The following is a 23,568-nucleotide window of genomic DNA, read 5'->3' as shown; positions in this document are numbered from 1 at the left end:
GAGGCAGTGTCAGTTTAAAGGCCAGTGGACCCGGCGAGGAGGCCCGGGCACCCGGGCGCAGCTCCAGGGTGAGGCTCGCCCTGCCCAGGGTGTCCTGGAGGCTGGGGCTGCTTCCAGGGTCTCCAGGGCCAGGCCGGCTCCCTGCACCTGACCATGCCCTCCGTTAGGAGGAGCCACTCTGGGCCTTAAGGTGACGTGGCCTGGCAGGCTGCCTGTCCTCGGCCCAGGGTCTTGGGTGCGCTGGGGCAGGTGAGGTGCGTGGCGTTCAGGTGCTGGTCTGCCTGTCCACTGTGTGCACGCACACCTGTGCCCCAGGCTGCCAGGCCGCTTAGCCGAGGATGCTCTGGGTGGGCCCATCTCAGCCGTGCAGCCCGAGAAGCGGACCCGCAGCAGGGGCGCCCTGCGCATGGTGTTGGGAGCTGCACAGACCTGCTTGGGCAGTGGCCAGGGAGCGTGCAGGGAGTCTGGGTGTCCAGGGCCAGCCTTTGAAGCCGTTGGGGAGTGGGGGAGCCCTGGCAGGCTGGGCACTCGGCCGCTGCCGGCAGTGCGCCCCGCAGGCCGAGCAGAGGTTTTGTCACACTCATCCTGGCTCCCTGGGGAGAGCTTTCCTGTGTTACCAGACCCTGATGCCCCATCTCTCGGGGTCCATTTTCCCTGGGACTTCTTACTCACTTCCTGGGTACAGCAGGTGAGAGGGGCCTCAGAGGGCAGAGCCCCTTGGAGTTCCTGGATGGCCTTGGGCCTAGAAGTTTCTAGCTGCTCCCCAGGCAGCGGACACATGGGCCGCTTTTCTTTTTAAACCTACTTTTGTGGCGTGTGTGTCTTTCTCCCCATTACTGCCGCTTTTCATTTAAAATGTTATCTCCCCCCCACCTGTCCTTCGTGGCCCCCAGGGGGCCGAGGGGAGGCCCAGCCCTCACCCCAGAGTAGTCAAGGTTATGGTGATAAATCCTGGGGCATTGTCACTGCTATTCGGAGTAAATTGGCTGGCCGCTTTCGGGTTGAAGGAAAGATAATTTGCTGTAGTATTTCAAATGGATTAGAAATGGATTTGAAGGGAAAGTTCATGCCTCCCATCACAAAGACGAGAAAAAGGACTATCTTAAGGCAGGCTCCCTCCCCGGCCTTCATTATCCTCGCTTAATACCTTTCCTATTTTCCAGCCTTAATGAAATTTCCTGGCGGCGTGGGCCTGCCGGACGGATGGGAGCAGCCTTTTAGATCTGAGGCTCCTGTTGTAGAAAAGGAATTACAGGCCCTTGCTGCGAGGGCAGGCGCGTTCTCTGGGTCCTTGGCCCTGCTATTATCTCATTAATTTTATCCCCTCTTCTCAATACAGTTCGTTTCCAAAGGCTGTCCTCTCCATTAGGGTAACAATTTACTGGAGTGCTGTGACACCCACGGCAATGAAAGGCTACAAGGTGTTTGGGGCGGGAGGGGCCCAGCCCACTGTTCTAGTTCCTGCCTGCCCGGCACCTGCCGGGCCACAGGTCCAAAGTCAGCGCGACCAGCGGGAGAGGGAGGGGCAGAGGCGGCTCTGCGAGACTGCAGGCCGGGCCGGTTTCCACGGGCTGGGGGCCCTCCCCAACCCTCGCCAGCCCTCCCCGAGTTCTTTGGATGCATCCACCTCCCCCAGGCAGCCCCAGGGCACCATCTGGGAATGCAGCTTCTCCCAGCTTGGCTCCCAGGCTCCTGGGGTGCCCCAGGGAGCTGTGGCTCCAGGGCTGTTCTCGCGCTGCAGCCCTGCACCCAGGCACGCGGGGTCCTCGGGCCCAGGTGTGAGCACAGACTGTGAGCACAGAGCCGGGGCCTCGGAGCAGGAGGCCTGCTGCGCCTCCGCTCCTCCCGGAGGCCCGCAGTCGCCCCGCCACTGCACCAGAGCCCAGGGGCATGGCTTTTCGGGTCGGAAAGGGGATGGATCGGTTGGTCGTGTTCATCCATAAGAATAATCAACATTGTCCCGAGAAAGAAATGTCACCTGAGACGGGCATTTTAGCTGTAAGGGTAAATCGCAGAAGGCAGTGATTAACGGGGCCACTTCTTCTCCTGGGGGCGGGGGGTGGCCAACAACAGCCCCAGACTGAGTCTTCTCTGTGTGCAGAGCTGTGGGACGCAGGCCCTCGGGCGGGGGGGGGGGGGGCGCGCCTGAGGGGTCCGGCACACGCTCTGCCCTGAAGCTTCCAGTTCCTTCTGGCCCCAGGACCTGCCGGCCTCCACCCTGCTGGGTCCTGCCTGGGCGGGGCCTCCTCTTCCTTGGACTGCCACGTGCCGCTTGAATCCCACGGCCCACGGAGTCGCCTGCGTGGCTGCCTCTGGGGGCGGTGGTCTGTCCCTGTCCAGCCTCAGCCAGGAGCGCATGCCCACAGGTGGGGAGCTTCCTCACCTCTTGAAGGGCCTGACTCCCTTCCTCCCCACCGTCTCTCACGTTTGATGGGGGCCAGCGCCCTGGGCGGAGGGAGAGGCAGGTGGGAGAGGGGGTGCCCCTGGTAAGGGGAGGGGCGGCTGAGCGCGTCTTTGTTCCTGGCAAGCGCAGTCACACGACTGAGATGCACAGCCTGTGCGGGAGGCTGGGGGCTGTCCCTGAGCAGCCACCCCATGGTGAGGGCCTGAGTGCCACGAGCAGCCGGTGCGCTGGGGGGCGACCCTGGGTGCACAGATGGGGGCTGCGGAGTGGGGGGACCCCGACGCTGCCCCTCGCCCAGGGCTGGCAGATGAAAGGGCAGCTGCTTTGTGGGCGGGGAGACCTCTGAGGGCTCGGGATGGTGCGGGGCTGGGGGCCGGGGCTGTCGGGGGCCTCTCAGCCTCGGGCTAAGTGAGCTGTGGTGACCACCAGCCTGGGCTCTGCTCTCGACCTTGGAGATCAGGGCTCAGGCCAAGCTGTGCCTTCCGGGCAGCAGCCACAGCTCCTGCAGAGGGCCCTGGGCTCCCAAGGCTGGCAGCGCTCTGCAGTGAGGGGAGGAGACCCCACCCAGCCCTGCCCCTCCTCACACCTCCACCTGGCCTTGGTGTGAGCCCAGGGCACAGGGCAGGTGCCCACTGGACGTGCAGATGCCCTGAGGCCAAGGCAGGTAGATCTGCAGTCCCGAGGTCCGGGAGAGCCTGGAGGTCTGGCTCCTCCCCCAGAGGATGCCCACGTGCCCCGTGAGAGGGCAGCTGGAGCCTGTCGGCACGGCCAGCGTGAGCCGGGCTGCCGAGGACCCTTGGCAGGAGTCCTTCGCTCCAAGATCGGTCTCTGTGAACTTAAGTTTTCATTAGGGGGAACTGGGCTGTGCGCTTTCTGGCCGGCCTCCTCGGCTTCCCGCCTCACGGTGCTGCTTCAGGTCCCCAGCACCCGGCTCACTCGGCTGGTGAGAACGACCCCCAACTCGCAGATGGAGAGATGGGGGCCAAGGGGTGGGCCCGGAGGCCTGCCGCGTCCCATCTGCACTTCAGACCCAGGTCTGGGCCCCCTCCCTGGCCCTAGGGAGCCAGGAAAGGGTGTGCTGCTGCCCAGGTGGAGTTGGGGTTCATATGCTCCCAGGGGAAGGGGCCTCAGCGGGAGTACTTTGGAGAACCCAGAGGGAAGGTGCCGTGTGTGCCCCAGGACGGGCCCTGACTTCAGCTGGCTCCTCTGCTGGGCCCCAGGCTGCTGCTGGTGGCACTGCCTGCAGTAGGACCACCCTCCTCACACCCCGCCCCTCCTGCTGCTTGGGGGCCATCTCCGGGTAGAGGTGATGCTCACGCGACAGCTGATGCTCCCTTGCCCAGGTTTGCCAGTGGGGCCCGAATGTACACTGGGTGGTGACAGCGTGATTAGCAGAATCTAAGCTCATAGGGAATTAAGCTCAATTTGCATAAACAGATTCCTGCTGAAACGCACGGGGTTGGGGGTGGTGCAAGGCCAAGTCCTTCTGGAGCCCTGAGGCCCTGGGCAGCGGGAGGGCCTTGGACCCCTCGTGGCAGCTCGGGGGAGCAGGTCCACCAGGGCAGCTGCAGGCCCACCCTCTGTGGGACCTGAGTCAGGGGGGTGTGGCCGCTGCCCGCTGTGTGTCTGTCGGGGGACTTCTCCCGACCCGTCTGCCCTTGGGCTGGCCTGGGCGTCCGCTAACCCCAGGACAGGCGGCTCGGTCCTCTGCCAGCCTTTGACCTCGAGGAGACTTCAGTCTTTCCCCTGACACAGCTTGCCGGCGGGAGCGGGGTCTGTGAGCCTGTCCCCTCCCAGTCTCCATGCAGGGCCCTCCGTGCAATGGAAAGAGAGGCAGGGAGGGCGGGCAGTGGAGCTTGCTGACCCCACAGCACGGCCTTCCCAAAGCCGGGGTGGCACCACTGGGGCAGCGTCCAGGAGGTGTTCCCGGGCAGTGGTGATGGCCACAGGCCTTAGAGTAGACCCTCAGGGCCACCTTAGTGCAAGCGCCCAGGGCACAAAGGAGCCCCCTCGAAGCCGTGTCGCAGAGGCGTGCGTGTCGGCAGGGGAGGCTCAGTCCCAGCCTGGTTGGTGGGGTTGAGGGTGCCCCTTCCCGTGCCAGTGGAGGGCGGGAGACAGGTTTCCGCGACCGCGGGCCCTGGGGCTGGGCTGACAGGCGTTCCCTGTCCTTGCAGGTCCTTGGTGCTGAACGGCCTGCGTACTGCTGCAGTTGGTGGGAAAGCCCAGCCCGGCTCCCCTCGGTGGCGGAACAAAGGCTACCGTTGTATCGGAGGCGTCCTCTACAAGGTGTCGGCTAACAAGCTCTCCAAGACCTACGGCCGGCCTGGCGGCGACGGGGGCAGCAGGCCGCTCCTGCGCACAGGTGAGGCTCCTGGCGGCTGAGGGCCGTGCGTGCGCCAGTTGCTCCAGGCTGGCCACCCGTCTGAGGCCCCAGGCCTGGGGCTCTCCCGGAGCCGGCCCGGCCCAAGCGAGGGCTTCCCAGACGGCGCCCAGCCCCAGGGCCACTTCACTCCTGCTCGCAGAGCCTCAGCAATTGCCCCTCACAAGGCTGGCAGCGGCCACGATGGGGAGGCCCCCCAGGGACGGCTTGGGTGCACCTGCCTCTGGCTTGGCTAAGCCGCCTCTGATTTTCTGTGTTTTGCTCCTGGACAAAGGAGATGAGCCAGGTATGGTAAACACGGCCTGGGCTGCGGTGCCTGATCGCTTTGGCAACGCCCCGCTGTGCCTGGAGGCCCCACCACATGCGCCCCCGCGGCTGGGAACAGGCCGCAGAGAAGGAGACGCTTTGGATCTGCTTACCGTGCCCATTAACTAGATAAACAGTTTGGTTCCAGTCCAGTTCTACTCTTTCCTTTGCTGTCGAAAAGGGAGAACAACGAGGAGAGGCTGCAGGTGGTAATGGGGATGGCACAGGCCCAGCTACCCCAGCCCAGCCCGACCCGCCCAAAGGGGCAGGAGGGAAAAACAGTTTGGTTCAGTCCAGGTCTACTCTTTCCTTCGCTGTCGAAAAGGGAGAACAACGAGGAGAGGCTGCAGGTGGTAATGGGGATGGCACAGGCCCAGCTACCCCAGCCCAGCCCGACCCGCCCAAAGGGGCAGGAGGGAAAAACAGTTTGGTTTCAGCCCAGGTCTACTCTTTCCTTCGCTGTCGGAAAGGGAGAACAACGAGGAGAGGCTGCAGGTGGTAATGGGGATGGCACAGGCCCAGCTACCCCAGCCCCCAGCCCGACCCGCCCAAAGGGGCAGGAGGGAAAAACAGTTTGGTTCAGTCCAGGTCTACTCTTTCCTTCGCTGTCGGAAAGGGAGAACAACGAGGAGAGGCTGCAGGTGGTAATGGGGATGGCACAGGCCCAGCTACCCCAGCCCAGCCCGACCCACCCAAAGGGGCAGGAGGGAGAAGAGGCCCGGGCCAGGGAGGAGGCAGGGCGTGGGCGACCCTCCTGGAAGCCCTCCCTCTCTTCTCCCAGGGCCTCTGTCTGTTGGCCTGGGGCGCCTGGCTGCCTAATTCCAGGCCAGGTGCCCCGGACTCCCCAGGACAGGCACTCTGCGCCTGCTTTGTGCCTGTTTCCCACCTCGAGGGGTCGGGCTGTGTGACCTCTCAGGGCCTCTGCCTTGACCTCGAGAGCTTGGTGGTGGAGGAGCAGGTGCAGAGGCCTGGCCGGGCCTCCTCAGGGGCCTTGGTGAGACTCAGCCCCGAGGGGCTGCTGCCTTGGGTCAGGGGATGCCCTGAGGCCAAGGCAGGTAGATCTGCTGTCCCACCCCGATTGCCTCTGACACCAGAGCTCAGCGGGCCTGTAGCACGTGTGCTCGTGGTCTGTGGGGCCCACACGCAGCTGTGGGCATCTCAGAGGGCAGGGACCTCAGACCTCCTCTGTCCATGGCCGCTTCCAGCCTGCTGCTTCCCCTGAGCCGGGCCCCTCACAGGGCTGCCGCAGCCAGGCCTGCTGGCGGGCTGGACAGGGCCGTGGGTGCCTGGGCATCCAGAGAAACCCACAGGGCTTGCAGCGGCCGCTCGGCGGAGTGGCCGTCCGGCGGCCCGAGGGACCAAGCCTCTCCGTGGGCCCGACCTCTGGCCCCAGCTATGCCCGAGCCCCCCCACCCCACCCTCACGACCGGCCCAGCAGGCAGGACCCCCGCTCCGCTCCCTGCCGTCCTCCCTTGGGCTGGACAGGTTGTGGTTTGGGGCCATCCTGGCCCTCGCCGGGACCCTGGGCTGCACGTGAGCCTGATCCAAAATGGGCCGGTGGGCCTGTGGGACGGGGCTGCACCCGCCACCTGGGCTCCTTGCGTCCCCTCGCATCCCTCACGCCCGCATGCAGGCGGAGGAGAGGCGCCTGGAGGCTGAGAGGAAGAAGCGGCTTTGGACTCAGCCTGCCCACAGGCATCGCGGGGCCCCACGTTCGAGCCGCCTGCTGGGCGCTGGGCCCCGGGTCTGAGCCGGCTGCTGCCCCGGGGTGCGGTCAGAGCAGGTGGGAGGGGCCGGCGTTAGGGACTGTGGGGCACGGCCCCGCCGCCTGAGCTGGCAGCTGGCCGGGGAGGGGGCTGCGACACTTCTCCCCGGGGAGGATGCCACGCTGAGCCCGCTGCCCTCCAAGTGCTGAGCTCCGCAGAATCCCACCTCCGCGCTCAGACAGAGCCGCAGGGACAGGACAGCTGCAGGGTAGCGCCCTGGCCTTCCCCACCCGTCTCCCCCCAGCCCTCCAGCCTCTGGGCGATTAGGTGAGGAAGGGGTGTGGGGGGGCCCCTCCCTGCTGACCCGCCCCTGCGGGCCACAGCTGCCCACAGCCTGCTGACTAGCCTGCTGGCTGCCAAGGGGCACCCTGGGGCTCAGCCCTCCCGCCTCAGGGTCGGGGCAGGGAGGTGGGGTTTGGAGCACAGACCACAGGGCAGCCTGTCCTGGGGGCATGAGGCCGGCCCAACACAGCACCAGCTGCCTGGACCCCCATACGGGTGGCCGGCTCTTGGCTCTAAGGAAGGTGGATTGCTCCCAGCTGTGGGAGTGCCTGTGGACCAGCAGCCCACTTGGGAGAATGATAATTAAAGAAAGAAATTTTCTCCTCCGGAGTCGACAGAACTTTGACTCCAGCGAGAAAGCGCAGGCCTCCTTGGGAGGGGGCGGGGGCTCCCCCCCCACCGCCGTCTCCTCCTGGCTGCCGGCCTCTCTGGGACAGCATCAGCCCCTGGTTGGGGTGCCCGATCCATCCCAGGCTTCGTTGGGGAGAGCCTTGCCCTGCCCAGCTCCCGAGCCCCAGGGGCAGGGCCTTCTAGCAGGCACACCTTGCTTCCCTGGAACCCCGGGGCCAAGCACTTCCTCCCAGGTCTAAGGTCTGCCCACCCAGAGGGCCCAACCCTGGGACCCACCCCCCCACATGCTTTGGCCTGGAACCTGGCGGGGGTCCTCCCAGGCGGGGGCTCTGATGGGGGCTCCACTGGGCCTGGCCTGTTTCTCGGCCCCAAGAGCCAGCAGGTCCCTGCAGTGGAGCAGAAGCCGCGAGTCCCCCTGCCAGAGCCGCCTTGCTCAGCCTGGCCTGCAGGCCTGGCTCCCAGGCTTCTTCTGAGCCCCAGGCCCCAGACCGGGGCGGACGTAGGCTGTGGTGGGCAGTCTCCCTGCTGCTGACCTGCTACCACGTGCCCTGGGCAGGTCGTGCGGGGCGGGGTGGGGGTGGGGGCGGTCTGAGTCGCTGCCTGGGCGGGGGCTGCCTCACCGCCTGAGTCTGTTTTGGGAAGACCCCTGGGAAGTGCAAGCTCTCCGGAAGGCTCGGTGCCTCCTGCTCTGCGGTGGCCAAGGGTTTTCCGCTGAACGTTTCAGCGCCTCCACACCGCTTTTCAAACAGCTACTTTACGTGCCTTTTTTAGCACTGCAGAGTACTTGAAGAGGTGCCTCCTGTTCTTCTAAAAACTCTTGCCGGGCCCTGCACTGGCATGTTTTTAAGAGCAGAAGTGGAAAGAGTAAACCTGCCCGCACACCCCCACCCCCCCACCCCCTGCCCCGACCAGAGGCCAGGCCTGCGGGCAGGTCTGACAGGCAGGCACATGACGCCAGCGGTCCCTGGCGGGAGCAGATGGCGCCACAGCGTCACTGGCGGCCTGGGTGACTGCCCCGGAAGCCGCGCTCACCGACAGTGATCAGATTGCACTGTCACCCTCAGGCTGGCAGGTGGAGGGCCACCGCGTGCCATCTGGACTGGCCTCCACTGCCACCCCGAGGATGGGTGTCCCCGGCCTGGAAACCAGACTCCAGTATGGCCTGGAGCCGTCCTAAGACCCCCTCCCCACCGGCCCTCACGCTCTGAGCCCCCTCTCTCCCTTCTGTGTCATCGCGTTCCCTTCCCCCATTCACACACAGTAACGCAGCCGCCTGGGCCGCCGTGCAGAGCACTTCCCTCCCGCGGGGGTCTCGCGGCACAGCCCTGGAGCCGCCTTTTTTAACTTGAGGAGACCGAGGCTCAGAGGAGGGCGGACACTGGCCAGAGGGCACTGGCCCAGGACGGGCTCACAGAGCGTCCAGGGAGCGGCCAGGGCTTAGCAGAGGGTGGGCTGCGGAGGAGGGCGTCTCAGGGTCCGGCCTGTGGGGCGCAAAGGGGTTTGGGTTTGGACAGGCCGAGTGAAGTGTCAGAACACTGGTGTGACTGGGTGTGGAGCTCGGGAGACCGAGCTGAGCGGGCCCTGGGAAAGGACGCCCTGGGGCGAGCCAGGGAGAGGGCCTTACAGGTGACAGGAGGGCCGCCTGCCCAGGCCTCCCACGCGGCTCCGGCTCCGGTGGTGGGGGGCTCAGGGCCAGGCAGCTTGGGGGCGTCCCTTTTTAAACCTGGGATGCTTTGTCATCGCCTCAGGTCCCTAGAATTTCTGAGTGATGTCACTCGTGCCTCCTGCTGCCGGATCCATTTCAGCAGCTGCCTGTGGGAAACCGGATCTGGTCTGGGAAGGGTCATGTGTGTGTTGAGGAACTGTGGCCATGCTGAGCAGCTCTCACCCTGCCCGTCCCGCCTTGGTCCTGGGGAGTGACCTGGTATCGAAAAGGCAGGCGGGAGCCGTGTATTAGCCCGGATGCCCCTTCTGGAGGGTGAGCTCACACTGCAGAAGACACTGCCACCCGCCTGCCCCCAGGCCCAGCCCCACCCAAACCCCAGCTGCCCTGGCTGAGCGTCCACCTGTTCCCTTCCTGTCGCCGCTGACCACTTTGTGAGCAACTCCCCTTCAGGCCACAGTCAGTGACCTCAGAGAGGCCTTGCTTGGTCTGTGCCCTTGGGGTTTTGAGGAGTGTCTTACACGGTGCCTCTGAAACTGTGCGGAGTGGGTACCCGCCAGGGCCTCCAGCCACACGACACAGGCCGCCGTCGGCACATGGCTTCCTCAGGGCCTGGGAGTGAGGACTTCAGGATTTGTGGCCATACACATCTTTTTTGTTTTTATCTTATGACGCTTTAAATAAGCTATTCTTAGCTACTGCAGAACCAGGTGGCATTCCCAGACCCCACTCAGGTCACGCGTCCCTGGGTTCTCCTCCAGGCAGAGGGAGGTGGCGGGGAAGCCCCACCACCCACTGTTCCTGGGACCACTTGCCTTGAGGCAAGACTACTGGCCAAGGACTTCCCTAGTGGCGCAGAGGTTAAGAATCCTCCCGCCAACGCAGGGGACACGGGTTCGAACCCTGGTCTGGGAAGATCCCACATGCCGCGGAGCAACTAAGCCCGTGCGCCACAACTGCTGAGCCTGCGCTCTAGAGCCCGTGAGCCACAGCTACTGAGCCTGCGTGCCACAACTACTGAAGCCCGCACGCCTAGAGCTCGTGCTCTGCAACAAGAGAAGCCACCGCAGTGACAAGCCTGCGCACCGCTACGAAGAGTAGCCCCTGCTCGCTGCAACTAGAGAAAGCCCATGCATAGCAATGAAGACCCAACGCAGCCAAAATTTAATTAATTAATTAAAAAAAAAAAGACCACTGGCCGGCAACCAGGGTGGCCTCGGGGAGCTGTGCCACCAGACCTAGTCCCTGAGCCTTCGTCCCCGTCCGCTTCTGCCGTCTCGCCTCGGCCTCTCCCCTGCACAGGGCTGGGAGGTGGCCTGGCAGGGGCCCAGGAGGGCAAGCGGTTTCCTGGAGGGGTGGCAGTGCCTGAGCTGAGGGTGGGGCATCCCATCCCGGTGCCAGGCAGGTGAGCAGGGAGAGGGCAGAGCCGGGGCGGTGGGCCTGGAGTGACCCGGCCTCTCCCCACCACAGGCCGCTTGGACCCTGCCAGCAGCTGCAGCCGCTCCCTGGCCAGGTACGTCCCTTGGGGTTGGGGGCGGGGGTGCTCCCCGTCCTCCCGGGGCTCACGGACGTCTGCGCCCTCCCCAGCCGGGCCGTGCAGCGCAGCCTGGCCATCGTGCGGCAGGCGCGGCAGAGGCGGCGGCGGAGGAAGGAGGAGTACTGCATGTACTACAACCGCTTCGGCAGGTGCAACCGCGGCGAGCACTGCCCCTACATCCACGACCCCGAGAAGGTGGCCGTGTGCACCAGGTGCGCCCACTGGGGCCTCCCTGCGGGTGGGGTGGTGGCTTCCCCGGGCTCCTCGCCCCTCAGACCCTCCCTGTTTGCCTAGGTTTGTTCGGGGCACGTGCAAGAAGACGGACGGGACCTGCCCCTTCTCCCACCACGTCTCCAAGGAGAAGGTGAGTTTCCCCTGCGCCCGTGGGGCCGGGGGTGGGACCCGGAGGCTCTGCCCCTCCGTCCCGCCACGTGCCCGGTGGCCCCTAGGTGCGCCTGGGCTTGGCGAGGGGCAGCTGTGTAGGGCCGGGCCGTGGCGGAGGGGGGCGCACAGTGCGGGGAGCTCTGAGGTCAGGGGTCAGTGCTGGCCAGGGGGCCGCCCACCGCGCGGAGCGGGGGCTGCAGCGGGTCAGAGGAGGGGGGATCCGGCGGAGGCGCTGCTGCTGCTGCAGCTTTTCCCCTTGAGGAACTTGAAAAGAATCAGCATTTTTCTCCCTAGTAGAGCTTCGAATCTCTGCTGTGAGCAATTTGGAAATTCACGTCGAGTTTCGGGTTCATTAGCTCCGGCTCCAAAGCTGGTGTAGGCTCTGAGCTGCCTAACACAGAAACCCCGCACCAGCGCCCTGAATTAATGTTATTGTTATTTGTGTGGACGTGCTGGGTGCAAACAAGGTTAATTGAAATGAGAACGCAGTTTCCTTTTGATAATGATGCTGACAGCTAGAGGAGTTCCGTTTGGTGCAAGAGTTGGCTTTATTACCCCTTTTTATTAGCGCTAATTTGGGTCCTGTATCAAAACGCACATTAAGGGAATTGTCTGCAGCCGCAGGCCGGCCGCTCCCTTCTGCGCTGCAGTTAAAAGACAATTAAAAATAGTCTCCTCGCTAAATCACCCTTTGTTTCTCTGCTTTCTCTCCTTCGCTCCTCAGCTGTAGTCGTATTCAGCTCCCCCCGACCCCACACCTCTCCCCAGAAAAGTGGCTTTTTGAAGCTCCTGTGTGTCCTCTGCAGGCAGGCGGGAGTCCAGTGGGGTGCAGCGAGGAGTCCGGCCGGGAGAGGCCAGCAGTGGGGGGTACCCGGGGACCACGTGGGCAGGGCAGGCAGGTCTGACAGCGGAGGGAGGAGGCCCCCGAGAGGTGTCAGGCCTGTGGAAGGTGTGAGACCTACAGGGTGACAGCCGTGTGAGCTCCTGGCAAGGTTCCATCCCGCCAGGAGGCTGGCCTGCAGGAGGGGCAGGGCTCACCCCAGGGGCCCCAACCGAGGAGTCAGCCTGGGCGACTTCAGAGGCACACACCCTCCCCTCCCGCTGTCTGCTGGCCCTCAGGCCTCAGTCCCCCCACGGGGGGAGAAGGGGGGCTGCCCACCCTGTGTCCCCCACCAGGTCTCCCCTGGGCCCACCTGCTGACGGGCCAGGGTGCGGGGAGCCTGCCCCCTGCACCCGTCCTCCACAGTGCCCGCCTGCATTCAGTGCTCAGCAGAGCCCCGTGGCCAGGCTTCACCAGGCCAAGTCAGGTCTCCAGTTCACGGATGCTGCCAGGTGTCCACGCATCAGGCAGCTGGAAACTCTGCTGGATTTCAGGCCCTATGGGCTGACACCCCACCTAGAGCCCCCATGCACTGCCTCCCTCCTACCCCCTAGCCCTGCCCTTCTAGACCAACTTCCTCCTGGCCCATGCCACCCCAGCCCTACACCCTGGAAACCAGGCAGGCTCGGGGCAGGTGATGGACTCAGGTGACAGCACATCTGGGCCTGAGCCAGCCTGCTGGGCTGGGTCCCCCGTCTCAGTATCCTTATCTGGACCGTGTGAGGGCAGACGAGCTCTGCCCGGGCGACCACGCCTTCTGGGGAGGCTGAGGGTCTGACTTCAGGGTGGGCGGCCCCTCCTGCTGGCCAGCGCTGTGTTTATTTCCACAGTCAGTGTGTGGCTCATGCCTGGCGGTGGAGCCCTGGGTGGGGCCCTGGGGTCCTGGCGTTCCTGCCTGTGAAGTGGGGTGAGGAGGGGGGCTCGGGGGAAGTGGCCTGCCCTCAGCCTCACTGCCTTTCCACCCCACCAGATGCCTGTGTGCTCCTACTTCCTGAAAGGGATCTGCAGCAACAGCAACTGTCCCTACAGTCACGTCTACGTGTCCCGCAAGGCGGAGGTCTGCACCGACTTCCTCAAAGGCTACTGCCCACTGGGTGTGAAGGTGAGGGGCGTGGGTGGTGGGAGGGGCTCGCGGGTGTGTCCTCGCCCATCACGCTCACCTGTGGGCTCAGCCCAGCTCAGCACCGGGGCTGCCGTTGTGGGAAAGCCCCCGGCAGCTGAGCAGCCCTCGGCGCCGCAGCGCCTTCTGGGAGGGCCCGCCCCCGAGGGCCTGCGGGGCTGGGGGGAGGCTGCACGGGCCATGGGGGACCCCGGAGAGGCCTCCTCGGTCCCGGTGCCCCGAGAGGGAGCCTCCTCACCGGCCTAGGGGCTGCAGCAAGGCCCGCTGCCACCCTTTCCCCACACACTTGTGAGTGACCGCCCTGCCTCAGGGACCCGTGGTCTGCCGTGGGGGACCAGGCCTGGGCCCTGGGCATGGGGAGCGCGTGTCAGTGCGGGGCCAGCTCCCCGGCCCCGGCCCCCGCGTTGCACACCGCACCCCTCCCTTCCTGTGCCCGGCTCTCTGCAGTGGGTCGAGCCCTTCCCCGAATCCTCTTCCTCCTGCCCCAAGCCTAAGGGCTGGGCCGGCTCCGCAGACCCTGGGCCCCAAGCAGACCCTGGGCCCCAAGCGGAGCCAGCGGTGACCCTGAGGGCGGCCCTTCCTGGAGGCGGGGCCCAGCAGGCAGCTCCAGAGCAGCCCAGGTGCGGGGGGGGGGGGCAGGACCCCCAGAGGCTGGGGATGATTATTGTTAGAGATTCCATTTAAATGAAAATATCAAAGCGGTCTTTAAGGTCTGCCTCTATTAGTGGAAGTGCTTACTGCGTCCTTTTCGGGCTGCGAGGCTGCCCCATGATGGATAGCAGCTTGTAATTATAGGTGGGAAAAGCGCTGAGCAGGCCGGATCCGCGGGAGCAGAAGCAGCAGCCTGGGCCGGCGAGGGTTAATTTTATTCTAAATAATATAAAAAGTGCTGAGTTGTCACCTTGCTCCTGAAGTGGAAGTCCTCAGATGGGCCCCAGAGAGTTTATAATATTCCACCGAATCAAGTGGAATTGTTAACCTTGCTTCATAAAGCGCTGGCTTGTTAAAGAGGCGCGTTCCCTTTTCTTGTGAGTGATTTAGGCCCAGAGTAGGTCTCTGCCCCTTCCCCTTTCGGGGCCGGGCGCTGCCCCTGGGCCTGAGCTCCGAGGTCGGCCCCTCGTGTCTCCTCACTTTGTCCCTCCGGACTCAGGACACTTGGGGACACGGCGTCCTCCTGTGGGACGCCTGTCACTTCGGCTGGTCCAATGGCCACATGTCACGGGGTCACCGCCACAGAGCTTTCTGCGCGAGCCCCGAGTCCCGTCACTCCTGGCGCTGGCGGTGGGGTCGCCTTGGTCCCTTGCTGTCGGGTCCGTGGAGCAGCTGTTAATGCGCTTGCCGCGGGGGACGCCACTGCGAGGCGCGGCGCTAACGGCCCTGCTGCTCTGTCCACCGCGCTCGGAGCAGCGTCACCAGCGCTGCCCTCAGAGGGAGAGTGCCCCTTCCCTGCCTGCTCCCACCGGGAGTGGGTAGCAGTGCAGACTCCGCGACTCCCACCGGGACCTCACTGTCGCCGTCCAGTTGCTCACGTGGTCCCCAGGGTGCCTTCTGGCGCTGCAGGACGTGCACCCGCCCTGGAACGGCCGTCCCTCCCGGCGCCCTGGCTCCTCTTCCTCGTGTTCACAGCGTGTGGTCAGGGTGCTCACTGCAGCTGGGGTGTCGCGCGTCTCCCGCGCCTCCTGCTGCAGCTCGCGCGCGGTCTCATCCGCGGCCACCTCTGTACTGACGCCGCCGCCCAGCTGCGTCCCGGCCCTGGTGCCTCCCTCACATACTCTCCTCGACCTCCTTCTCACCCTGCCCCTGCGTGTGTCAGGCTCCGGGCTTCCAGGGGCGCTCTGCCTGCTGGAGAGGCCCCTCCGCCCCTGTCCCCTGCTTCCTCCTGCCCTTCAGAGGCTCTTTGTCCTGGCATATCAGTCTTCGGAGTCACAGACAGTGTCTCCTTGTCACCGCCTGATAGCTTGCCCCGGGTACCCTTTCTCGGCTGAAATCCTTCCTGTTTTTATGGGAGCGTCCTTCCATTTTTCTCCATGTGGGCCTGGTTCCAGGATCTGCCTCCACTCAAGGCCACGCGCCCCTCCTGTACCTTCTCCGGTTTGGCTTTACCAGCTGCAGTGAGGCGGGGTGGAGGCGAGGCTCCGGATGGGGCTCAGACCCCAGTCCACTCGCGGCCGTGGCCCTGCACAAGTTGTTCATCCTCTGGGCCTCGGTTTCCTTTCTGTAAAATTGGGATAACGGTAGTACTTACCATGTAGGAAGGTTGTGAAGATTAAGACGTTAGTGCAGGGGGCTTCCCTGGTGGCGCAGTGGTTGAGAGTCCGCCTGCCAATGCAGGGGACACGGGTTCGAGCCCTGGCCCGGGAAGATCCCACCTGCCGCAGAGCAACTAAGCCCGTGTGCCACAACTACTGAGCCTGCGCTCTAGAGCCTGCGAGCTACAACTACTGAGCCCCCGTGCCGCAACTACTGAAGTCCGCGTGCCTAGGGCCCGTGCTCCGCAGCAAGGGAGGCCACCGCAGCGGGAAGCACACGCGCCGCAACGAGAGGTAGCCCCCTCTCACTGCAACTAGAGAAAGCCCACTCGGAGCAACAAAGACCCAGTGCAGCCATAAATAAATAAATGAGTAAGTAAGTAAGTAAACACGTACATACATACATTAGTGCAGTGCTTCACAGCCCCTTGAGCAGGCCCTGGGGTGTCAGGGAGGCTCCAGTGTCCCTGTTACCCAGCCTGTGGTGTGGGGTGCGACCTCGCTTCGTTTCTTCCACGTAGTGAGCCTTTTCCCGCAGATACGTGCTAAGCTGTCCGTTCTTTTCTCTCTGATTTGTGGTGCCACTTTTTAAAGCCAGCTTTATTGAGGTACAGTTTACACATCGCCCCGTTCATCTGTTGGGCAGGTGTACCCTTCAGTAGGTTTTAGTAAGTTTACGAAGTTGTGCAGCCATCACCACCCCCCGGTGCTGGAGCGTTTCCGTCACCCCAGAACATTCCCTCAACCCTTTCTGTGGTCGGTCCTGTCTCTGCTGCCCCCACCCCCACCCCACCCCCAGGACACACTAACGTACCTCCGTCTGCGTGAACCAGTCTTTTGTGGGCAGCGCACACGAGGGAGTCCTACCGTGCAGACTTCGGCGTCTGGCTTCCGTCGTGAACGTGTTTTTGAGGATCGTCGTGCTGTGGTCTCGAGCAGCACACGAGCGGCCCTCCACTGCGTGCAGAGACCACTTTCTGTTTCTCCACTCGTCGGGGGATGGGCAGTTGGGTTGTGGCCAGTGGGGCTGTTTGGAGTGAGCCTGCTGTGAGCGTCTGCGGGTCTCAGTGTGGACACAGCCTGCAGGGATAGCCGCCTGCACCGGTCCAGCTCCCACCAGGAGTGAGTGAGGGTCTCATTTTGTCACCTCCTTGCCAGCCCTGTCACCCGTTTAAGTGCACAGGGCAGTGGTTTTTGGTGTATTACATTTTTAATTTTGTAACTGTAGTAAACTAAATATAACATAAAATTTGCCCTTGTTGAGTGTACGGTTCAGTGGCATTAATTACGTTTATAGTACTGTACGACACCACCACTATTTCCAAAACTTTTCCATCACCCCAAACAGAATCTCTATAAAGAGTCGGCAATGACTTCCTGTGCCCCCTCTCTCTCCAGCTCCTGGCAACCACAGATCTACATTTCGTCTCCATGAATCTGCCTCTTCTAGATATTTAACATAAGTGGAATCTTACAGTATTTGTCCATTCATGTCAGGTTTCTCCCGCTGAGCACCACGCGTTCAGGGTTCACCCCTTTTATGGCTGAGCAACGGCCCATCGTGCGTCCAGACCACACTCGTCTGTCCTCTCCTCTGGGGATGGACACGGGGGTTGTACCTTTTGCATGCTGTGACCATCAGCGTACGAGTGGCTCTTCAGGTTACTCCTGTCACTTCCTTTGGGTAGAGAGGCACCAGGAGTGGAATTGCCGATTATACGATAATCCTGTATTTAGCTCTTTGAGGGACCACTGGACTTTTCCGTAATGACTGCACTGTTCGCGTCCCCACCAGCAGCGCCCGAGGCTTTCGCTTCCTCCACATCCTCACCTGTGACTTACCTTTCTTACTGGTTAATAGCCATCCAGCGTGTGGCATCTGACTGTGGTTTCAGTTCACAGTGCCTTAGAGATTAATGATGTTGAACATATTTTCACATGCTTCTTGGTCACTGGTCTATCTCCTTTGGAGAAATTTCTCTTCAAGTCCTTGCCTTTTTTCCTTTTTTTTTTTTTTTTGGCTGTGCCCCATGGCACGTGGGATCTTAGTTCCCCGACCAGGGATCAAGCCCACACCCCCTGCATTGGAGCGTGGAGTCTTAACCACTGGACCACCAGGGAAGTCCCTTCTGCCCATGTTTGAATTGGGCTGTTTGGGAGTTTTTTGTTGTTGTTGAGTTATAGGAGTTCTTTATACATTCTGAATACTAACCCCTTATTGGAGATATGATTTGCATATTTCTCTTCTATTCTGTGCGTTGTCTTTTCACTCTCTTGGTAGTGTACCTTGATGCACAGAAGTTTTTCATTTTGTTTAAGTGCAGTTTATTTATTTGTTTTTCTATTGCCTGTGCTTTTGGTGTGATATCTAACTTATCTGTGTCAAGTCCAATGTCATGAAGCTTTTCCCTTGTGTTTCCTTATAAGAGTTTTATAGTTTTAGCTCTAAAGTTTAGGTCTGTGGTCCATTTTGAGTTAATTTTTGCATATGGTATTAAATAAGGACCCAACTTCATTCTTTTGCAAATGGATATCCAGTTTTCCCAGCACCACTTTTTAAAAAATATTTATTTATTTATTTGGTTGCACCGGATCTTAGTTGCAGCAGCCGAGCTCCTTAGTTGCGGCACCAGGGCTCCTTAGTTGTGGTGTGCGGGCTCCTCAGTTGTGGCATGTGAACTCTTAGTTGCGGCATGCATGCGGGATCTAGTTCCCTGACCAGGGATCGAACCCAGGCCCCCTGCATTGGGAGCACGGAGTCTTATCCACTGCGCCACCAGGGAAGTCCCAGCACTGCTTGTTGAAAAGACTGCCCTTTCCCCATTGAAAGATCTTGACACCATTGTTGAAAATTTATTGACCATACTTGAGATGGTTTATTTCTGGCTTCTCTTTTCTATTACATTGGTCTATATGTTTGTGTTTTGATTACTATAGCTTTATAATAAGTTTTGAAATCAGGAAATATGCATCCTTCAAACTTTGTTCTTCTTTGCCAAGGTTGTTTTGGCTATTTAGGGTTCCTTGAGATTCCATGTAAATTTTTGGATGGGTTTTTCTATTTCTGTTTTTTTTTTTTTTTTTTACAAGGTCTTTCGGATTTTAATAGGGATTGCATTAGCTCTGTATATCACTTTCGGTAGTATTGTCATCTTAACGATACTAGGTCTTCCAGTACATGAATGCATGATGTGTTTTCATTTATTTAGACCTTCATTAATTTCTTTCAGCAGTATTTTGTAGTTTGCAGTGTATAAGTCTCTTGCCTCCTTGGTTAAATTTACTCCTGAGTGTTGGGCTTCCCTTGTGGCACAGTGATTAGGAATCCGCCTGCCAATGCAGGGGACACGGGTTCGAGCCCTGGTCCGGGAATATCCCACATGCCACAGAGCAACTAAGCCCGTGATCCACAAGTACTGAGCCTGCGCTCTAGAGCCCACGAGCCACAACTACTGAGCCCACGTGCCACAACTACTGAAGCCCGAGCGCCTAGAGCCCGCTCTCTGCCACCGCGGTGAGAAACCCGCGCACCGCAACGAAGAGTAGCCCCCACTCGCCGCAACTAGAGAAAGCCCGCGCGCAGCAACGAAGACCCAGTGCAGCCATCCATAACTAAATAAGTAAATAAATAAATCCTGAGTGTTTTATACTTTTTGATGTTATTTAAATGGGATTGTTTTTTAATTTCCTTTTTAGATCATTCATTATAAATGTATAGTAATGCAGTTGATTTTTTTTTCTGTACGCGAGCCCCTCACTGCTGTGGCCCCTCCCGCCGCAGAGCACAGGCTCCGGACACGGAGGCCCAGCGGCCATGGGTCACGGGCCCAGCCGCTCCACTGCACGTGGGATCCACCTGGACCGGGGCACGAACCCGTGTCCCCTGCATCGGCAGGCGGACTCTCAACCACTGCGCCACCAGGGAAGCCCCTGCAGTTGATTTTTGTGTGTTCATTTTATATCCTAAAATTTTGCTGAATTCACTTATTAACTCTAACAATTTTTTTGTGGATTCTTTAGGGTTTTCTACATACAAGATCATCTCTAACAGAGATAATTTTCTTCCTTTTTGATTTGGATGCCTTTTAGTCTTTTCTCTCTCCCTTCCTCCCTCCCTCCCTCCCTTCTTTACTTCCTTCATTTTTTTTGCCGAATTGCTCCGGCTAGAGCTTCTAGTACTACGTTGAATAAAAGTGAACGACGGGGCTATCCTTGTCTCGTTCTTCATCTTATAGAATAGCTTTCAGTCTTTCACTGTTGAGTGTGCTGTTAGCTGAGGGCTTGTCGTACGTGGCCTTTATTGTGTTGAGGTTATTCTCTGCCAGTCCTAGTTTATTTGGTGTTTTTATTATGGAAATGTGCTGAGTCCTGTCAAATCTTTTTTGTATCCGTTGAGATGATCGTGTGGGGTCTCTCCCTTCATTCTATTAAGCTGGTCAGTAAACATGTTGATCACCTTGATCAGCCACAGTCATATTGATTGATTTTTGGAGGTTGAACCATCTTTGCATTCTGAGACTAAATCCCTCCGGATCACGAGGTATAATCCCTCTAATACGCCACTAGTTCAGTTGAGGATTCACATCTGTATTCATGAGTAATATTGATCTGTAGTTTCCTTTTCTTGTAGTGTCTTTGTCTGGTCTTGGAATCAAGGTAAGACTAGCCTCATAGATTGTTTTGACTGTTGTAAGTTAGGAAGTATTCTTGCCTCTTCAGTTTTTTGGAAGAATCTAAGAAGAATAGGTATCAGTTCTTCTATGCATGTTCAGTAGAGTTCACCTGTTGAAACCATCTGGTCTTGGGCTTTTCCTTGTGGGGAGGCTTCTGTTACCGATTCAGTCTCTGCGCTATACAGTTGACCCTTGAACAGCACGGCGGGGGGCAGTCAGGGGCACCAACACCCTCCACCCCCCGGCGCAGTTGAAAATCCACATACAGCTTTACAGCTATTCCTCCGTGTACGTGGTTCCCTGCCAGCTGCTCTTGGTGTGATGAGTCGTTTCCTATTGAAACCTGGATGTTTGGGTTGTTATGAGAGTCTGGATCTTATTTAAACCTTCTGTTTCAGCAGGTTTCCCCTGAGTCCACTCTAGGAGGTGGGCAGGGGGCGTGCAGGTAGAAATCCTGGTCCCCCCACTCGGCCTTCACTGACCTCTGAGGAGGGGTCTCCCTGGTGGTCCTGGGTGGACGGCAGTACTCGCTTCCCACTCGGCCTCCTCCGGCACCATCCTAGCAGGGCAGGGAGGGATGCCAGGGTCAAGGCTCCCCACTCAGCCTTTGCTGGCCCGGGTGCGAGGGGCCACCCCTTATCTGCACCCGCTGACACTTCCGAGTTGTCAACTTCTTCTGCTCCAGGTCAGGATGGCGAGGCAACAGGAAGTCCCAAGAGGCACCACCGTGTCACTTCTTGGGTCCCCAGGTCCCTGGTGGCCTGCCTCCTCTCCGCCTTTTATGGTCTTCCTACGGTTGTCAGGGTCTGGTGGTGCTTAGTGGAGGAGTAGGGACAAATACGTCTCCTTCGTCTTCCAGGAAGTGGCAGTTCCTTCTATTTCTTTCTTTTGCCAGTTTTGACTTATTTTCCCCCAGAAGTTGATTTGTTTTATCGAGGTTTTCAATGTATTGGTATGCCTTTGTGTGTATAACATTCTCCATTGCATCTTGAGCTCTTAACCTTTTCCATCTGTATTTAGTTGGCATTTTCTCGCCTTTTCTCTGGGCTGTCTCGCCCGAGGCTTGCCCATCTAATTGTCCTTTTCAGACAACAGGTCTCACCCTTGGGATCAGCTTCTGTTGCTGCAGGGCCCTGGTCTTGCAGTGGCCTCTGATGCCCTCAGAAGGAGTCCAGCGGGCACCTGGACTGGGAGGGGGCGGCCTGTTCTCTGCATGGGCCCCGGCACCGAGGGCTCGTCATTTATCGTGTGACGAGCATCTTCTTGGGGATTGTGTAGATTTACCGGAAGGTTGCAGATGGTGCAGAGAAGGGCCCGCGCACCCTCCACCCAGGCTCCTGCACTGCTAGGATCTTGTCTTTTTTTAAATACCATTTTGGTAAGTGCCGTTTATTTATTTATTTTTGGCTGCGCTGGGTCTCTGTTGCTGCACGCGGGCTTTCTCTAGTTGTGGCGAGCGGGGCCTACTCTTAGTTGCGGTGCGCAGGCTTCTCATTGCGGTGGCTTCTCTTGTTGCGGAGCACGGGCTCTAGGCGTGCGGGCTTCAGTAGTTGTGGCTCGCGGGCTCTAGAGCGCAGGCTCAGTAGTTGTGGCGCACGGGCTTAGTTGCTCCGCGGCGTGTGGGATCTTCCTGGACCAGGGCTCGAACCCGTGTCCCCTGCATTGGCAGGCGGATTCTTAACCACGGCGTCACCAGGAAGACCCTAGTGTCTTACATAGCTGTAACTGTCTGTCAAAAGGTGCGTTACTACCAGCTTAACTTGAGGCCTTGTTCGGATTTTACCCCGTTTCCCCCTCATTTCTATTCTCTGTTCTAGGATATCACACTGCATTTGGGTGCCAGTATTGGAATGAATGATGAAGTGATTGAGGCAGGGCCTCCACGGACAGTGGCCAAGAGTAGGCACACTCGAGAGGCCTGCAGAGGGGCCAGTGGTGGGCAGAGGTGGAGAGGGAGGGGGTTTCCAAGCTGGAAAAGGGGGCAGCTTTGATTTGGGGGGGTGGAAAGGAAGCTGGTGAGTCACCGGGGACGTTGATGGGCCCCCCAGTGGAGGTGTCGCTGGCCCCTGAGGGAGGACATGGCCCCCGCGGGAGGGCGGAAGTGAGTGGGCGGGACCCAGGTAGAGTGTGAGGGCCAACGGCCCCTGGGCCGCGCAGCATGTGGGGCTGCTGTGGACAAGCCAGATGGAAGAGTCCGACATGTTGCTGGCCAAGGAGGCGAGGACCTGCAGCCCCACGCCAGCTCCTCCACAGTCACCACCAGGCCTGGCGCAGTCGGCCAGCGGGGCCGTGCCCTGGACAGAGTGGCCCCCAGGAGCCGTGGTGGCTGAGGGGCGAGCTCAGGTGTGCGGCTCAGTGGTCCTCCTGGCCTCGCCCCTGCAGAAGGGCTTCGGGAGGGCAGGCTGGCGTCTTGGGGGCAGTCTGTGCCGCGGGCTCTGCCGCCCCCGAGGGGACCAGAGCTTTAGAGCCCTTGGAGAGCGACGGCCACTGGCACGGAGTGTGTGGCGGGTCGCTGTAGTCGGAACCTCCAGGCGACTCCCAGAGGCTGTGCCCACACGTTCATCGTGACGGCGCCCTCTGTTATCTTTTTGATCATTTTAAGGATTGAAAGCTACCTTGCATTTTTTAATTCTCCTTTCTCTGATTTAAATGAAGCAGAACGTCTTCCCTAATGTTTAAACCCCTTGTGCCTTCTCTTCTGAAAAATAGCTGGGGTTTTGTTGTTTTGTTTTTAAGTGAATGTGGAGACATTTCTCCAGTGTGTCGGTTTTCTCTTACTGACTCATGGGAAATTTATAAAATATAAATGTGAAAATAAAAATATATCATTGTGGGACCTCCCTGGTGATGCAGTGTTTAAGAATCCACCTGCCAATGCAGGGGACACGGGTTCGAGCCCTGGCCCGGGAAGATCCCACATGCCTTGGAGCACCTAAGCCCGCGAGCCACAACTGCTGAGCCCGCGTACCACAACTACTGAAGCCTGTGTGCCTAGAGCCCGTGCTCTGCAACAAGAGAGGCCGCTGCAGTGAGAAGCCCGCACACCGCAGTGAAGAGTAGCCCCCGCTCGCCGCAACTAGAGAAAGCCCAGGCGCAGCAACAAAGACACAATGCAGCTAAAAATAAATAAATAAATATTTTTTAAATTAAAAAAAATATATATATATATAGCAATGTAAAATATTCTGAATATTAATCTTTTGTCATTCACATTAGTGGCAAGTGTCTTCAGTTTGTCATTTATTTTTTTACTTCTTTGTGATGTTTCTTTTTAATAGTTATTTATTTATTTAGCTGCACTGGGTCTTAGTTATGGCATGTGGGGTCTTTAGTTGCGGCATGTAGGATCCAGTTCCCTGATAGGGATCGAACCCAGGCCTCCTGCATTGGGACCATCAGGGAAGTCCCATCTTTGTGATGTATCTTGACGAACAAAAGCTCTTAATTTTTTTTTTTTTTTTTTTTTTTTTTGCGGTACGCGGGCCTCTCACTGTTGCGGCCTCTCCCGTTGCGGAGCGCAGGCTCCGGACGCGCAGGCTCAGCGGCCATGGCTCACGGGCCCAGCCGCTCCGC

General features: G+C 59.8%; 1 protein-coding gene across 2 annotated transcripts in view; it reads left to right on the top strand.

Moving 5' to 3' along the window:
• Positions 1-23,568, top strand: part of ZC3H3 (zinc finger CCCH-type containing 3) — a 79,644-nt gene that overhangs the window by 49,714 nt on the left and 6,362 nt on the right. For both annotated transcript variants that reach the window (XM_032610056.1, XM_032610057.1), the window contains exons 5-9: positions 4,579-4,766; positions 10,623-10,665; positions 10,740-10,901; positions 10,984-11,053; positions 12,924-13,055. In XM_032610056.1, the coding sequence (XP_032465947.1) occupies positions 4,579-4,766; positions 10,623-10,665; positions 10,740-10,901; positions 10,984-11,053; positions 12,924-13,055 (595 nt within the window). The remainder of the gene's footprint in view (positions 1-4,578; positions 4,767-10,622; positions 10,666-10,739; positions 10,902-10,983; positions 11,054-12,923; positions 13,056-23,568) is intronic.

This window comes from Phocoena sinus, chromosome 17, assembly GCF_008692025.1.
Source record: "Phocoena sinus isolate mPhoSin1 chromosome 17, mPhoSin1.pri, whole genome shotgun sequence".
Classification (NCBI taxonomy): Eukaryota; Metazoa; Chordata; class Mammalia; order Artiodactyla; family Phocoenidae; genus Phocoena; species Phocoena sinus.
This window is presented reverse-complemented; position numbering and strand designations above follow the sequence as displayed.